Source organism: Papio anubis, chromosome 9, assembly GCF_008728515.1.
Source record: "Papio anubis isolate 15944 chromosome 9, Panubis1.0, whole genome shotgun sequence".
In the NCBI taxonomy this organism is placed as follows: domain Eukaryota; kingdom Metazoa; phylum Chordata; class Mammalia; order Primates; family Cercopithecidae; genus Papio; species Papio anubis.
The window spans coordinates 113,442,213-113,459,327 of record NC_044984.1 but is presented as its reverse complement, the minus strand read 5'-3'; the positions used below and the strand labels follow the sequence as shown (position 1 = coordinate 113,459,327).

The following is a 17,115-nucleotide window of genomic DNA, read 5'->3' as shown; positions in this document are numbered from 1 at the left end:
TTCAGCAGAAACACCAAGGTCTAATCTTGATAGTAGGTACCAGGGACCTCTTTCTGAAATGCTTCCCACACATTGCCTGGGGAGATTTAAAAATCTCACTGTTCTGGTCTCCATCTCATCTGGATTAAATCAGAATGTTTAGAGGGTGGGATCCAGACATTGGCATCTTTTAAAACTTCCCAAGTGATTGAAAAGGGCAGCTGAAGTAGAGAAGCACTGGCATAGCACATGGTGTTATCAGAATGATAAGAGAGAAAATGTATTGAAACTCTTAGCACAGTGTCTGACACAGAGCAGGATTTGGGTAAATATTCCTCTCCTGCCTCCTCTTTCTCCTTCTCCCCCTTCTACCTTCTCCTTCTCCCTTTTTCTTTTCTTTTCTTTTTTTTTTTTTTTTGAGACAGACTTTCACTCTTGTCACCCAGGCTGGAGTCTAACGGCAGATCTCGGCTCACTGCAACCTCCATCTCCTGGGTTCAAGTGATTCTCCTGCCTCAGTCTCCCGAGTAGCTGGGATTACAGGCACCTACCACCACACCTGGCTATTTTTTGTATTTTTAATAGAGACGAGGTTTCACTATGTTGGCCAGGCTGATCACAAACTCCTGACCTCAGGCGATACACCCACCTTGGCCCCCCAAAGTGCTGGGATTACAGACGTGAACCATTGCACCTGGCCCTTCCTCCCTTGTTCTATAGACATTCTGCTTTATTTGGGAAAAGTATGGCCAGGGCAATGAAATTTTAAATCTTCCCTGGTGACGTGAACAGAGAGTCAAGTGTGAGATGCATTTGAGAAAGAAAAAAGCAGCCCCTCATGTCTGGAAACTGGAGGTCTCAGTGTCCCCACTGAATATCAACAATTCCAAACACCAACAAAGCCCCAGTTCTTATTCTTGCTCTTCTCCTTCCCTTCCTGCTTCTTCTCATCAACAAGATGCCTTCTCAGGTTGGGACGACCAATGTATTAGCATAGAGAAGGTCCAGGTTAGGAGAAAACGGACTTGAAAAGGCATTAGAATGAATCTGCTACTTTGCACTGTTTGGTTTTACATAATTTGCTTAACTTCTCTGTGCTTAGAGTGGTCCCTTAGTGAGAGTGCGAAGTCTAGAGCCACGCTCCCTGATTTCAATCCTGTCACTTAGTTGCCAAGAGACTAGCAAATTCCTTAACCACCCCCCCATGCCTCAGTTTTCTCATATTTAAAATGGGGATAACAATAATGCCCACTTCTTAGGGTTGTAGAGAGGATCCTGCAAGTGGATGCACAAGGAGCAGCTAGGGCCCGGCATGGTGGCTCATGCCTGTAATTCTAACAGTTTGGGAGGCTGAGGCAGGCGGATCACCTGAGGACACTTAAGAAAGCCCTTTGTAAAAAACTTTTTTTTTTTTTGAGACGGAGTCTTGCCCTGTCACCCAGGCTGGAATGCAGCGGCATGATCTCGGCTCACTGCAACCACTGTCTCCTGGGTTCAAGTGATTCTCCTGCCTCAGCCTCCGGAGTAGCTGGAATTACAGGTGCCCGCCACGACACCCAGCTAATTTTTTGTATTTTTAGTAGAGACGGAGTTTCACCATGTTGGCCAGGCTGGTCTCAAACTTCTAATCTCGTAATTCACCCACCTCGGCCTCCCAAAGTGCTGGGATTACAGGCATGAGCCATTGCACCCGGCCTCTCCAGCCCTGTCTCTACAGGGAAGTGGTGCCAGCTGCTGCGTGAGAGGAAGGGGGCCAAACCCTGTGCTGGAAGTGTGGAGGCAAAGCTAGTGTTCACAGTGTCTTAGCCTGGGCTCGGCTGTGGCTGACAGAAGAGGATCCTGGGGCGAGGGGTTACCTGCTCTCACAGCTTGAGGGGCGGGACTCCGAGCTCTGGGACCGTGAGGGGCAGCGGTGGTGGCGGTGGCGGTGAGATTTTCGGGGCCGGCTTCGAGATCTTGGGGGGATGAGAAGGAACGAGTCAGAGGAGAGGAGAGAGAGAGTAAAAAAGGGAAAGAGAGAGAGATTTGATCTTGTGACACTTGTTTTTCCCTTGCACTCAAGTCACCATCCCTCCCGAAGTTCTCCATCTCCCTCGACCCCATGCGTTAGTCCAGCTTCCTGCCTGGGTGTGGGGTGGAGGGTTCCCTAACCAATGGCGCTGAACGCGGTGAGCAGAGAGGGGTCCTCTGGAGGGAGTGTGGATGACTCAGGGTCCTCCCCGCTCCCCAGATGACACCCTTGGCAGAAAGTCACTTCCCTATATCTCCTCTGCATCACTCATGGTAGGCACCTCAGTGTCACAGAGCTTCAGGGGTCATTCAGGGAGCATAAATGTGTGAATCAGCCAAACACTAACACAATATCAAGCGGAGGCTTGAGTTAAAACAGAAGGAGCTGCTTTGCCTCCAGAATATTTGTGTGGTGATCCTCTAATTTTTCAAGTGAATGTGGAAATACAGATTTTTAGGTAAAATATTCTTATTTTAAACGGAAGCTCTTTTTTTAAAGGCACTTTTTGGGCAAATGAAACACATTTGCAGAGTAAATCAGGCCTTCAGGCTGCCAATTTATAACCTCAGACCTGGAAAATTAAATCCAGGTTCTTAGCGTGGAATCAAAAGCCTTTCAGGATGGGCTACAAACCTCATCAAAAACAAAAATTAGAACAACAACAATTACTACCGCTACCACTAACAATGGTGTTACTACAGGTTACTTCAGCTACTTCTAAGTAGTAATAATTCAGAAATAGTAGTGGCAGTGGTAGTGGTAACTGAGGATATATAAAGGACGTCAATGGTTTGGGCCAAACAAGAAAGCCAGTGGGAGTTAGAGATGATTCTATTGGGACGTAACTTGATTATCTCAACAAAGGACTCAGGGATTCTTCTAATGTAATCATCAGACCATATCCCTTCCCTGCTTAAAATTTTCCCATTGCTCTCATATTGAGTCCAAACTCTGATCCTGAATCTCAGGCAGCTTCAGGAGCTAGCCCTGGCCTAGTTCTCTGGCCTCACTGCTTGTCTTCTTCTGCCCTGGCCTGGTGGGCTAAAGCAGCTCTGAACTGTATGTATGCTGGCTCACACATTTCCAGTTCATGATGTCTTAGGGATGATGATGATAACGATGGTGATGACGACAGGTAACCCGCATCTAACACATATTTCATGCCAGGCACTGTATTCTAAGCATTTTTCTTAAAGGGATTCATCTATTCCTCATAACAACCTACGAAGTAGGTTCTCTTATTATTCCCATTTTACAGATGAAGAAACTGAGGCACAGAGAGTTTAAACAACCTGCTTAACTTGTAGCCTAGAATGGTTACTTCCCATCCTCACCCGTGGCTTAGACGCTGCCTCCCATGGGAGGCCACCAAGCCCTTTTTCCAGTGCCTGTGTTCCCACAACGCCCAGGGTTTCATCTGCTGTGCTGTGACCAGCCCTACATCTGGCTCCTGTGAGCTCTTCAAGGCCAGGACAGTGTCTGGCTCATCTTTGTCCTTGGGCCCAGCACAGGGGCAGTCACCTAGTAGGGCCTCACTCATTAAGGGATGTGGAATGAAAGGAAGCTGACTCACTCCAGCAGCCACTTGCCTGGAAGCAGCCCTGACCATGGACTTAGCAAGAATAAGCCATCGTTTATCTTGAGGATGCCTTATTCTTGCTTTTTTCTCTCCTGCCTCTTGTCTTTTGGCTTGCACAAGCTTTCTGATGCCCTGCTAGCAATTTCTGGGACTTATCCAGCTCTTGCCATCGGGGAGGGTGGCCACCTTGCTGCCCTTACGGAGGCAGTCCTTGTCTCAGTGATGGTCCTTCCTAGCGCTTTTGATGTCTGGGCCTAGCCCCTGACTCTGTGGCTGCCTACCCTGGGGCCCCACTGGTCAAGTGACACCGAGATTGCTGAGAACGCGTACTCTATCTGTGCTTAGTGTGAAAGCACATTCAATACATGTGGCCAATAATTATTTCTTGACTTGAGCTGAACAAATTCGATGATAAGGAAGTTCTTCCCTGAGCTAACTCAAGGATCTACTGCTTTCTTCTGGAGCATTCCCCAGGTCTCTGTGGTGGTGGCTGAAATACCCTCCTTCGTGCTGACCTTGGGTGAAAAGACCGTTTGGGGCAGCAAAGCTGGGCACCTTCCCTCTGCATTCCTGCCTCCTCTTTTTTCTCCCTGGCAGGCGACTACCTTTCATCTTATTGTCTTTGATCCTCTCTTTAGAAGCTTCTTGGCGGGAGATAAAATATTAGTTGATTGGAAAACACACACACTAACATTTGCAGGATATAAAGTAGGTAGGTTGTAACCAAATTTACTTTTAATTTGGCTGGGAACTGAACTCCACAGGCAGCAGTGGCTGATTTGAATTTCTACTACCAGCTATAAACTGTGAAACAGCTGGGGCCCCAAGACTGGAGCTAGGAGCTTCATTGACATCTCCACACTGAAAATCCAGCAGTCAGGATGTGAATTCATACACATGCTCACACATGTGCACCCATGTGATCACACCCCCATGACCACCCATGCACAGGTAAAAACCCCCATACAACCCCTGTGCACAAAATGTACAGAGGTACTTCCACAGTGCACACACACAGTGCATAGAATTCAGTGTGCCCTGTGTACACCATTCATGTTCATGCTCACACAAGCACAGACACACAAATGCACTGGTGTAGGCACAAATATAGACCACACAATGTTCCCATACTGTATACATTTGTACACACAGTGTACAAAAATGTAAAAATGTGCAGATGTCGACAATGTGCACACTAGATATATACATATTGCGTATAAATATACACACAATGTACATACAAGATATACTCACAAGGGACCTGCTCACCCTCTCACATGCACACTTTCCCTGTTTCATTTGTCAAGCATGCATAAGACATACTGGCTTTATATAGACATGACCCAGAACCCCCATACATACCTCAAACCTGATGAGTACATTCCAGGTAGTATCTACTTACTGTTTCTTGTGCCTCTTCTCATCTCTTCTTTTGCTTTTTGGACTAGAGGAGCTAAACAAGAAATGGTCAATTAATTGAAAGATGCAGAATTCTAGTTAAAGATAAACAAGTAGTTAAAATGCTTAACACACAGTGTGAGATCCAGGCAGTTTTGGAATGGACACCGATCATTGCCTCAGACTGGAAAATTCACTGCCAACAACATTTTCATGCAGCAAGTTCGGCTAGGGATACCGACGCACATACATATGTTGAGAATGGAGTGTGGAGGATGCCAAGTTCAGCTTTGCTAGGTTAATAATAATGGCAGCAATAAAGGTAGTAATAACAATGTCTGCTATTTTTTGAGGCTTTAATTATAGGCTAGGCATTCTGTTGAATACCTGCTGTCAACAACTTCATTTTATTCTCTCCGCGACCTAAGGGTGGAGGCACAATTTAACAAGTGCTCATTCTAAGGTGAACCTCAGATGGGCAAAGAAACTTGGTTAGGATTGCACAAGTGATCTAGGATGTGGCCATGGATCCAAGATCATGCGTCCCTAGAGTCCCTGCTCTTGACTGCTGTTCAATCAATTTATAAGAGAAGTGAATGGAATATCCAGGAAGATATTTGAACTCTCATGGAGCTTGGTAGATTCTGAAATGGTCTGCCCATGCATATTCAAGTATCCAGGTTTAAATTATTTTTTTGAGTCATAGGGTGGGGGTCTGAGTACAATGGATAAGAATGACTTGGGGTCTCAGTGTAATCAAATAGAGATCAGGGAGGGTGAACACACTATTTGGTAGTTTAAGCTAGACTGGTTTGCAGAGGGTCACCAAGAACCTATTACTGGCCCAGGACCTGGGAAGGGGAAATTTTATTTCATCTAACTATCTTACACCTTGAAGCTAGCCACAGGGTCTATCTTCATGTCGAGACTCACCCCAGGCAGTGGGAGAGCTAAGGACCTTGCTGACAGATCTGAATTCAATTGGACCCAAGATCTGCCTCTGCTTCTTAGCTGCTGTGTGACATCAGGGTAGTTACCCGTCCTCTCTAAAACCTGGTTTCTTCAACCGTGCAATGGGGCCATTACTGAAGCTGCAGAGCTGAGTGGACAGACGAAATTGGCAACCAGTATCTACTTATTAAGTGAATAAATGACAGGGCTTTGCATTTTGCAAATTGCTGTAGGTGTGGTTATTGTTCTTTAAGAAGCCATCGTCGCTCTCCTTATCCTCTGTCTACAGATTTGGGTTTGAATTTCGGCTCCGATGCCTTCTGGTTCTATCTGTGGACATTCCTGTTACAATCTGTCTTAGTCTCAGTTTCCTCATCTGTCAAATGCGAACAATAAACATATCCACTGTGCAAGGTTGTGGTAGGGATTAATGAGAATTAAACACATGCACACATGGAAGGGACGTAGCTCAGGATCCAGTTTGGAGTGAGGACTCTGTAAGTAATAACTATTTGTGTTCACCCTAATGTGTCCAGTATAGGAGGACTTGGCCCTGTTCCTTGGCCGGATCTGGGAAGGTTTTGGTGGTGTGACAGGACCGATGTTTCCCTATGTGCCCCAGTTCAGGATTCCAACCAGTGGCAGGGGTAACGAGACATTCTGGGGTCGAGGTATCGATAGGGCTGGTCCAAGAGCAGCCACCTGGCCTGATGGAAGTCAAAAATTGGCTTGGAATGCTCAGAAAAAAACAGCTCAGACCTTCATTTTGGAGGAAACTGAGGCCCAGGAAGACGAAGGGGTCATGCCTAAGAGCACAGATGGAAACTGAGGGCTGACCTAGAAGCTGCCTAAAGCTGCTGAGAAAGCAGAAAGTTCAACAGGCAGTCAGAGAACCAGAGTCTTACCTGTGCCTTCTCTTCTTGGAGAAAGACCTGAAAAGAAAGAAAGAAAAAAAATGAAAAAAGAATGAAAGAAAAAAAGGCAGAGAGAGAGGGAGAGAAAGAGATGGAGAGAGGGAGAGAAAGAGAGAAAGGAGGAAGGAAGAAAGGGAGGGAGGGAGAAGGAAGGGAGGAAGGGGAGAAAGTAAATATAGGTGAGTTTGAAATTTTTTTTTTTTTTTCCTGGTATGAAGGTATCAGTGTGTTTGTGATCATGTGACAGGGGGTCAGGACACCTAGCTAATCCTCCTCCTCTCTTAGATTTCAGAGACTAAGAAAATTGTATGGGAGATACTGGTTTGCATTCTGAATTTCCAGATCAAAGCCTACCAGTGCTTCAGTCCTCCCCAAAAATTGTCAGTAAATCTGTCCTGGATGAAGCTGGATAGGGAAAACATAAGAGAGGGTCTTCTGCCTTTCCTGCCTTTCCCCTCCTCCATTCTCCATCTCGTCTTCTCTCTCCCTTGTTGTGGATTCCTCCTCCTCCTCATCCTCGTCATTACCATCATCATCATGACACAGTCAGCTTCCACATGTGGAACTTTTACTGTGTGCCAGGTTCTGTACTTAGCACCTGTCACACACAATCTCATTCAATCTTCCCCAAGCCCTGTGGAGTACTATTAACAACCATTTTACAAAGACATTGAAGATCAGAGAAGTTGATTAAGTTGCTCAGAGTCAAACAGCATCACCCATGTAGCTGCTTCTCATTCTTCAGTGCTCCAGTTGGAGGCCATCTTCTCCTCGTAACATTTTCTGAGTCCCTCAGGCTGGTTGGTGCCTCCCGTCTACTCCCCCAAGCTCTGGGTGAGCCTCTGAGCTTATCATCAGCAGGGTACAGACCTCTCCATATTCGAGTGACCTATTTCCCCCCCTAGAATGTGAGAAATTGGAGGGCAGGGACTGAGTTTTGGTTTCTTTTCTGGGACTCAGAATCCTCATTCATGATACATAATGGGTGTTCAATAAATAGATGTGAAAAACAATTTTTAAAATTTTTTAATTTTTGATCCAAGTTCTGGGGTACATATGGTTTGTACAGGTTTGTACAGGTTTGTTACATGTAAATGTGTGCCACGGTGGTTTTCTGAACCTATCAACCCGTCACTAGGTATTAAAGTGCAGCATGCATTAGCCAGAACAACGAAAAAATTTTTAAAACTCAGAAGCCTTGCTAAGTGAGGAGACAAAAAAAAAAAAAAAAAAAAAAAAAAGAATCTCAGTGCTTTTGCTACCCCTACCTCCCATCTCCAAAACTGACAGCTATCATTAACCAAACATTTCAAGAGCTTGGAGAGGCTGGATCAGGAGTAGGATGGTGCTCAGGAGGTCAGGGTTTGGGAAGCAACAGCAACAGAATTTCCCCTCCTAATCATCTCCCTCATATGAGCCCTACTCTGTGAAGCTCTAAGACCTGGGCTGACAGAGCAGGAAAAGCCTGTTTTTGACTGTCTGTCAGTGTCTTTCTCATAAGAAGGAACCTGTGAGTGAGAAGCCACCTGGCTTCCAGAACCCAAATATGAGAAAATTGTTCCACTTTCCCCAGCAAACCCCCAAATTGGGAGGAGCTGCTTAACAAAGGAAGGTGATAAGGTGGCCATCTAGAATCATAAGTGTGGGTCATTGTTTCTACAAAGGACTCCACGTTGGGAAATATTTCTGACACCAAATTAACAACATTTCACTAATTAGTTTGCCCATGCCTTGTAGTAAACACAAACCCAGATAACATCAGTCAGGAAGTCTGGGCAGGTGGTTGACATAACCAGTGAGAGCAAACTGAGTCTGAGGTCATTCTAGCAACCAGCCCTGAGATGTGGTCACATCCCTGGATTGGGAAAAGTCACATTGGTGCAACTTTGAACTGGACTTGAGATGCAGGGGGAAACCCCAAACAACCTCTTAGCTCTCATTCATTCTGTTGTTAATTGCACGAGTAATCTACAATGAATGTAGGAAAATTGGACGATACAGATAAGCAAAAATAAAACATAAATCACACTTTTCCCATTATCCGCAGCTCACTACAGCAAATAACTTGTATAGGGAATTTCAAACTTCCTGCCTCCAGGGGCCAAGCAGGCTTTGTAAGTGGGTAGAGCAGGCTGGACAGGTCCTGAGACCAACTAGAGCACAAGTACCTACTCTGTCTAAATGCATGGCAACTCCTCAGCTCCAGGGCACGGCTGTTCATGGGAAAACAGGCCCAGAGAAGACAGACCTTCTGATGTACAGAGGAACTAGAAAACTGAATTTCTGTATTGCAAAATCTTCCAATCATAACATGTTGGTTTAGGTCATAAACCACACACTTGAACCCTCTGTTGTGTATCTTTTGTTCGTTTGTTTGTTTTTTAGACAGAGTCTCGCTCTGCCGCCAGGCTGGAGTGCAGTGGAGCGATCTCGGCTCACTGCAACCTCAGACTTCCTGGTTCAAGTGATTCTCCTGCCCCAGCCTCCCGAATAGCTGGGATTACAGGCACATGCCACCATGCCCAGCTCATTTTTGTATTTTTAGTAGAGACAGGGTTTCATCACGTTGGCCGGGATGGTCTCGACCTCCTGACCTCGTGATCTGCCTGCCTCAGTCTCCCAAAGTGCTGGGACTACAGTATCCTTTTAGTCTTTTCCTTCCCCTGTAAACATACACGTGTGTGTGTGTGTGTGTGTGTGTGTGTGTGCATAGTGAACACCAGGAACACGGGCCCAGTTCATAACATCCTGTAACTACCGTCCCTGCATCCGCATGCACCAGCGTGGGCAATCTCAGCATAGCCATGTTTTTCAACATTATTCCATTCTCTAGCATGCAATGTACTGACAAGAGGGGCCTTTCCTTGGGAATATGGAATAAGGAACAAGACAGAGAGATTCCGTGTCTCCTTGTAACTTGGCCTGCAACATGGAGAGATGGGGCAGGGTGCAGTCATGTCCCTCATTGGGACCAGGAGACAGCGGGCACTTCAGGTCCCAAGTGGGTCCTATCAGCTTTCCACTCCTTGTTCTAGCCCCTTGCTCAGGCCTAGTTGGTCCCTGAGTCACTCCTGCTTCTTCATAATCAAGTCCTCCTCTGGCCTCAGTTAGCATGTGGACCTCTAGTCTTCGCAGCCACAGTCCCAGCTTATACAAGACACAAATACGTAAAAAGACATAGATAATTATTTTACATAAATGACATGATATGCTTCCAGATGACCTTTTGGTGCCATCAACTGTCCTCCCCACCCCACCTGGGGAGGCCTTGTTTGCAGAGAAAAAGGACAATACCTGCGTCGCTTATGTTTCTTGGAACTTTTCTTCTTCTTTTTCTTGACAGGCGATGGGCTATAGGATGAGGACCTGCCAGGGCCGAGAAGACACACTTCAGAAGGAGGCTCTTAAAGGCCAAGGTGGTTTCAAAAAGAACCTTCCCCAGTCCCTATACAGGGCTTTAGCTCTTTCAGGAACACACATCAAGGATAATATCCATGCTGATATTAGCTTGCATTTGTAAGCAATTTTTAATTGCTCACAAATTTAATTTTACTTTTCATTTGATTTTAATTTTTAACAAGTTACTGTAAACCATTACCTTGTGTTTTGTAAACATTATCCCATTCAATCCTTCCACACACTTCTTAGGTAGGTACAATTGCTACCCTCCCTTTTCAGACAAAGAAAATGAAGTTCAGAGGGGTGAAGCGACTGGCCCAAAGACACACAGCCAGGAAGTAGATGAGCTGGGATCCCAGTGGTTTTTGCTCTCAGTCACCACAGCACCTCATAGCTGCCTGCCTGGTCAAGCTGGAAAGGCTTCCTTCTGTCTGCTGTTCTCCCTTCAAGCTATAACCCTCCTCTCAAAGTGTCAGGGTCTCTCCTTTGCCCCATCCTTTGTCTCCCTGGTAAGACTGAGCCCCTGAAGGATATCTTGCCAGGCTGTGGCTGCACGGATAGTGCCATCAAAGTGTTACCTGAGAAACAGAGCTACTCTAAGTCCATGGTGATGACTCAAGACTGAGGCTTAGGTGACCTAAGCTCCAATCTTGACTCTACTACTAACTCACAGAGCCACCTTGGGCATGTCAAGGCTCATCTCTAAGTCTCTTATTTCCCCGCTGACAAAAGACCAGGGTTGAAACAGATGAGAGGTTACAAATTCAATGCCAACAGGGCCCTCTCAGATAACGTGAATGGATGAGGCAGGCTGGGTGGAAGACTGTAGGGAGTAGTGAGGACTGTGGGGAACCAGAGGGGTTCTGGCTGGAGGGGGATCTGCTTCTCAGATTAGCCGAAGATCCTGTGTAGGAATGCAGGTCTGGGCTTCTAAAGCACCTGCCTTTTTTAAGGGAGCCTCCAAAACTCCATATTTTAGTATGAAATCTTTCCATTTGGAAATGTTGACCATCAATTAAAAAAAAAAAAAAAAAAATCAAATGACTTTGCAGGTCAAATGAAACATGTCTGCAGAAGGGAATGACTGAGAAACAATTCAGCCTTCAAGGAATCATAATGTTTGTCCCCAGACACACGCTCAGTGAACATTCATCGGATGAACGAGTCAATTAGTGAATCTTAGTATCTGAGGTTTCCTTTTTTGAAGTATTCTCTGGCCCACCCCTCAAATGGGAAAGCCAAAGCACTTGCCCCAATTTCATCTCCTGCCCTACAACGGCTAGGACTCAGAGTCTTCATTCATATTTCCCCCGGGTCCTGTTTGAGCCTGTCCTTTTAGAATGAGGCTAAGAGGTGTCTGTGAAACAAGGTTCCAGAAAATCTGGAGTTGAAGCCCAAGTCATCAGATGCTTCTCTCTGCTGCCCCCTACAGGTTTCTATAAATACTGCCTCAGCGCTTTGCTGTGATTCTCAGTTGGCAGCCCTAAGAGTTAAGCCTGCCCCTCTGGGGATGGCACACTAGAGATGCTTTTAGTCTAGTTAGTGGCAGCCTACAAGCAAATCTGGAAATCATTTTAAATATAAAATTTTTTAAAGGAATTGGAAATAGAAAAAAATTCATAGGATATCAAAGAGTCAATAGCTGGCAAACAAACAAAAAAACCCTCAAAAACCCACCTATTATCCTAGACATTTAACTAGGTAGGTGGGTGTAGTAGAACCAGCCGAGGACCTGGGATCAAGCCCCTGTAGATCCTGTCACGCCCTCTGTGAGCCTTTATTTTCTCATCTCTAAAATGGGGATAATAATGCTTTCCTGGTAGACAATGGTCAGGGATAAAAGAGATATTGAAGATCACAGTGCTTAGTGTAGACCTCTGCATCTAGTAAGCTCTCAAAAAATAATTCAATATTCATGCTAAAGACTATGCTTCCTATTAGTCAGTCATTTACTACGTGCCAGGTACTGTGACAGCTGCTTCCACACTAATTTTTCTTTTAGTTTTCGTGAAAACTCAAAAGGTAGATATTATCACTATTTTGGAGAAGTATAATAAAAACAGGAACAGAGAGGTAAAGTGACGTGCCTAAGGTCACACAGCTAGTTAAGCATCAGAGAGGGGATTTGATCCCAAGAGGGAGTCACTGTCTGACTTTGAAACCCATATTTTGCCCCTGCCTGCGTCTTACAGGTTTTGTCTCCTTCTTGGTGCTCTTACCTCCTTCTCTTCTTCCGAGTGGATTTCTTCTTTTTCTTCTTTCCCCTGGAGGAAGGTGGTGGTGTCAAGTCTTTGTCATGAGAGGCACTGTGAGGAGCAAAGAGAGGAGCATTAGAGAACTCATGGTCTCCAACTCCCCAACCAGAGCTGGTGCAGCCAGGGAAGGACCCAGGTCCTTGGATGATCAAGGACCCATAGCCAGTGCCTCATTACCACCTCATGGCTGATTGGGTCACACTTCAGACTAAGTACCTAAATAAGGACTTAATACCGACTTAATGAGACAGACGTTGCACGTCACCCAAACACCAATTGATTATTAAAAACAGGGTTATAGAGGTTAACTACTCCTTAATAGATGTATTATTGAATTTGCAAATGGCTTGCCTTGGTAAAAAATCACTTTTTAAATAATTCATCAGCCATTCAGCCCCCTCCCTCCCCAATACATCGTGTCTGTAGTTCCTGCTGGAAATTTAATAGGAGACGGAAGGTATGTTAAGTAGCAGCTGATTATTAAAAGTATATTTGCCAAGGTCTAATGTAACAAGATACATATCTTATATTGCCTCGCAGAACCTCAAAAACCTCCGTTCTTCAAGAATAATTATTTCCCGTTCAATTAAATTCAAATGCTGAGGCTGCAGTTAAATGAAGTCAAGTTATCTTCTTTTATAATTGGGGCAGGCTCCAGGGATTTTTTTAAAAAACACTATCCCATGGCAAAGGAAGATGGTTTTAGATGAAAAACTGCTTGGGAATTGAAACATGCCAACCTAGTGGAACCTTACGGGGAAAACATAATCTTACTACTAATACTACTGTCATTATTTTAGCAGTGACACAACTAGCATTTATGCACTTGCTATGTGCCAAGATTTTAATATATTAGGATACAAACACTTTGAGAATGGTATGACTTTTACTATCTTATTTTATAGGTAAAGAAACTGAGGCTCAGAAAGTTTAATTAACTTGCTGATGGCTAGACAATTAGAATGTGTCCGGGCTAGGATTTGAATCAAGGCCTGTGTGATTCCTACCCTGAGATTTTCCCCACAAAACCAGCTGCCTTCTCAAACTTGTTCATGTGGCCAATCATCTGAAAATTACCCAACTTTTTATAGAACATCATAAAATACTGTGGTATTTAATTCCATTTTAAGAATCTGGATCATTATGATTAGTAGAAAGAATGATAAAATGGCTAGAATATATGTCAGGGTCTCTATCTCCAGCAAATAAGAATCATATAGCAATATTTATAATACTTTCAAGAGAGTCACTTAAAAAAATTTATCAGATGTCTTTTTATTTAAACAGCTGGAGGAGAGACTATTTATCTTATTGAGCTTTTCTACTAATTTGCTTTCCTGAATGTGGAACTTGTGATGTGCTATTTTTTTTTTTTAATTTTAATTTTGTACATTCCAGGGTGCACTTGCAGGATGTGCTGGTTTGTTACACAGATAAACGTGTGCCATGGTGGTTTTCTGCACCTATCAACCCATTACCTAGACAGTAAGCCCAGCATGCATTAGCCCTTTTCCCTAATGCTCTTCCTCAGCCCCCTCTCTCCCCCAACAGGCCCCAGTGTGTGGTGTTCCCCTCCCTGTGTCCATGTGTTCTCAATGTTCAGCTCCTACTTATAAGTGAGAACATGCAGTGTTTGGTTTTCTGTTCTTGCAGCGGTTGGCAGAGGATAATAGCTTCCAGCTTCATTCATGTTCCTGCAAAGGACATGATCTTGTTCACAGTATGGAATACTGCACGGTATTCCATGGTGTATATATACCAGATTTCCTTTATCCAGTCTATCATCGATGGGAATTGGGTTCATTTCATGTCTTTGCTATTGTTAATAGTGCTGCAATGAACATATGCGTGCATGTATCTTTATAATAGGATGACTTATATTCCTTTGGGTATATACCCAGTAATGGCATTGCTGGGTCAAATGGTATTTCTGGTTCTAGGTCTTTGAGGAACCACTGTCTTCCACAATGGTTGAACTAATTTACATTCCCACCAATAGTGTAAAAGCATTCCTATTTCTGCACAACCTCACCAGCATATCTGTTGTTTCTTGACTTTTTAATAATTGCCATTCTGACTGGCGTGAGATGGCATCTCATTGTGGTTTTGATCTGCATTTCTAAGAGGGTCCCTTTTAGCAGGTTAAAAATAAACATCACAGGAATTAATTACCTTGCTACTTAACTACACTTATATGTTATAAAGCACAAGGCACAGTATGCATGTCCGGGAAGCAAACAGGATGGTTGTGTAAACAGGATGGGCTACTTCCAAATTCTTTTTATTATTATTATTTTTTGAGACAGGGTTTCACTCTGTTGCCTAGGCTGGAGTGCAGTGGCATGATCTCAGTTCACTGCAACCTCCATCTCCTGGGTTCAAGCAATTCTCCTGCCTCAGCTTCCCTAGTAGCTAGGACGACAGGCACCCACCACCACGCCAGGCTAATTTTTGTATTTTTAAAGTAGAGACAGGGTTTCACTATGTTGGTCAGGCTGGTCTCGAACTCCTGATCCTAGGTGATCCACCTGCTTCAGCCTCCCAAAATGCTGGGATTACAGGCATGAGCCATGGTGCCTGGCCACCAAATTCTTTCCTTAAAGAGTGCTTGTCATAGAGCAAAAGCCTAATCAATATTTGTTGAGTGACCAAAAGAGGGAATAAATGAATGAAATAATTGAGCTTCTTGTTAAATCATCTTGTTTCATGTAAACACTTCCCAGTGCAACAACTACTGGGAATTTAAACTGGGAAAACATGAAAGGAGAAATACTTGAGAGAGGAAAAAAAACCCACAACCTTTTAAAAGTGTGTCTTACAAAATGAGGAAACAGCCTATTGTTTCAGTCAGCTATAACTTCTGGAATCCTAGGGTCCCAGGGGAGCATGATTTGGGAACAATGTCCTTGATTCACATTTAAGTAATGGGGTAAAACTCAGAAAGCGCTTGAATTTGGAGACATTTGAGGTGTGTGAGATGGAGATCATCAACTCCCTCAGTAAATCCCAAAAGCCTTTACCCAGGTAGGTCTACATTTCTTCTACCCCCTATTTTTCCCTACACTCGTTCTACGTGTGCCATCATAGAGAGTCAGGAAGGGGCAGAATAGTGGGTAAGTGTACCCAGGATATGCATGCAGAGGTTAAGTACATAATGCTTGTGTATGCTGTGGTTACATATGCAAGGCTAAATACAGTGATGAAATACACAACAATTCAGTAAGCATCAGTTGAGTATGCAGTGGTTCGATGTGCAGCAGTTAAGTCTGTAGGGGTTAAACAAGTGGTAGTTAAATACACCTTGGGGAAGTAGCAGAGGTTAACTATGCGGTGGTTAACTGCTCAGGGGTTATGTACACAGTGGTTAAACATGCATCGAGTAAATATGCAGTGGTGAGGAGGTTCCAAGATGGCTGAATAGGAACAGCTCTAGTCTACAGCTCCCAGCATGAGTGACACAGAAGATGGGTGACTTCTGCATTTCCAACTGAGGTACCAGGTTCATCTCATGGGGGCTTGTTGGACAGTGGGTGCAGCCCGCAGAGCATGAGCTGAAGCAGGGCGGGGCATTGCCTCACCTGAGAAGTGCATGGGGTCAGGGAATTCCCTTTTCTAACCAAGGGAAGCCATGACAGACAGTACCTGGAAAATCAGGACACTCCCACCCTAATACTGCGCTTCTCCAACGGTCTTAGCAAACAGCACACTAGGAGATTATATCCCGTGCCTGGCTCAGAGGGTACCACGCCCATGGAACTTCGCTCACTGCTAGCACAGCAGTCTGAGATTGAACTGCAAGGCAGCAGTGAGGCTGGGGGAGGGATGTCCGCCATTGCTGAGGCTTGAGTAGGTAAACAAAGCGGTCAGGAAGTTTGAACTGGGTGGAGCCAACTGCAGCTTAAGGAAGCCTGCCTGCCTCTGTAAACTCCACCTCTGGGGCAGGGCATAGCTGAACAAAAGGCAGCAGAAACTTCTACAGACTTAAATGTCCCTGTCTGACAGCTTTGAAGAGAGTAGTGGTTCTCCCAGCATGGAGTTTGAGATCTGAAAACAGACAGACTGCCTCCTCAACTGGGTCCCTGACCCCCGAGTAGCCTAACTAGGAGACACTTCCCAGTAGGGGCCGACTGACACCTCATACAGCCGGATGCCCCTCTGAGATGAAGCTTCCAGAGAAAGAATCAGGCAGCAACATTTGCCGTTCTGCAATATTTGCTGTTCTTCAGCCTCCGCTGGTGATACCCTGGCAAACAGGGTCTGGAGCGGACCTCCAGCAAACTCCAATAGACCTGCAGCTGAGGGTCCTGACTGTTAGAAGGAAAACTAACAAACAGAAAGGACATCCACACTAAAACCCCATCTGTATGTCACCATCATCAAAGACCAAAGGTAGATAAAACCACAAAGATGGGGAGAAACCAGAGCAAAAAAGCTGAAAATTCTAAAAATCAGAGTACCTCTTCTTCTCCAAAGGAACACAGCTCCTCGCCAGCAATGGAACAAAGCTGGATGGAGAATGACTTTGATGAGTTGAGAGAAGAAGGCTTCAGACGATCAGTAATAATAAACTTCTTCGAGCTAAAGGAGGATGTTTGAACCCATCGCAAAGAAGCTAAAAACCTTGAAAAA

The 17,115-nt window shown here is 44.8% G+C and overlaps 1 protein-coding gene across 1 annotated transcript in view; it reads right to left on the bottom strand.

The window, feature by feature from the left end:
• The window catches only part of SRRM4 (serine/arginine repetitive matrix 4), a 180,224-nt gene that overhangs the window by 33,595 nt on the left and 129,514 nt on the right, over positions 1-17,115 (bottom strand). Inside the window, exons 3-7 of the mRNA XM_003907233.5 lie at positions 12,451-12,537; positions 10,127-10,198; positions 6,824-6,850; positions 4,972-5,022; positions 1,836-1,934 (exon numbers count right to left, since the gene is read on the bottom strand). Coding sequence (XP_003907282.2) covers positions 1,836-1,934; positions 4,972-5,022; positions 6,824-6,850; positions 10,127-10,198; positions 12,451-12,537 — 336 coding nt within the window. The remainder of the gene's footprint in view (positions 1-1,835; positions 1,935-4,971; positions 5,023-6,823; positions 6,851-10,126; positions 10,199-12,450; positions 12,538-17,115) is intronic.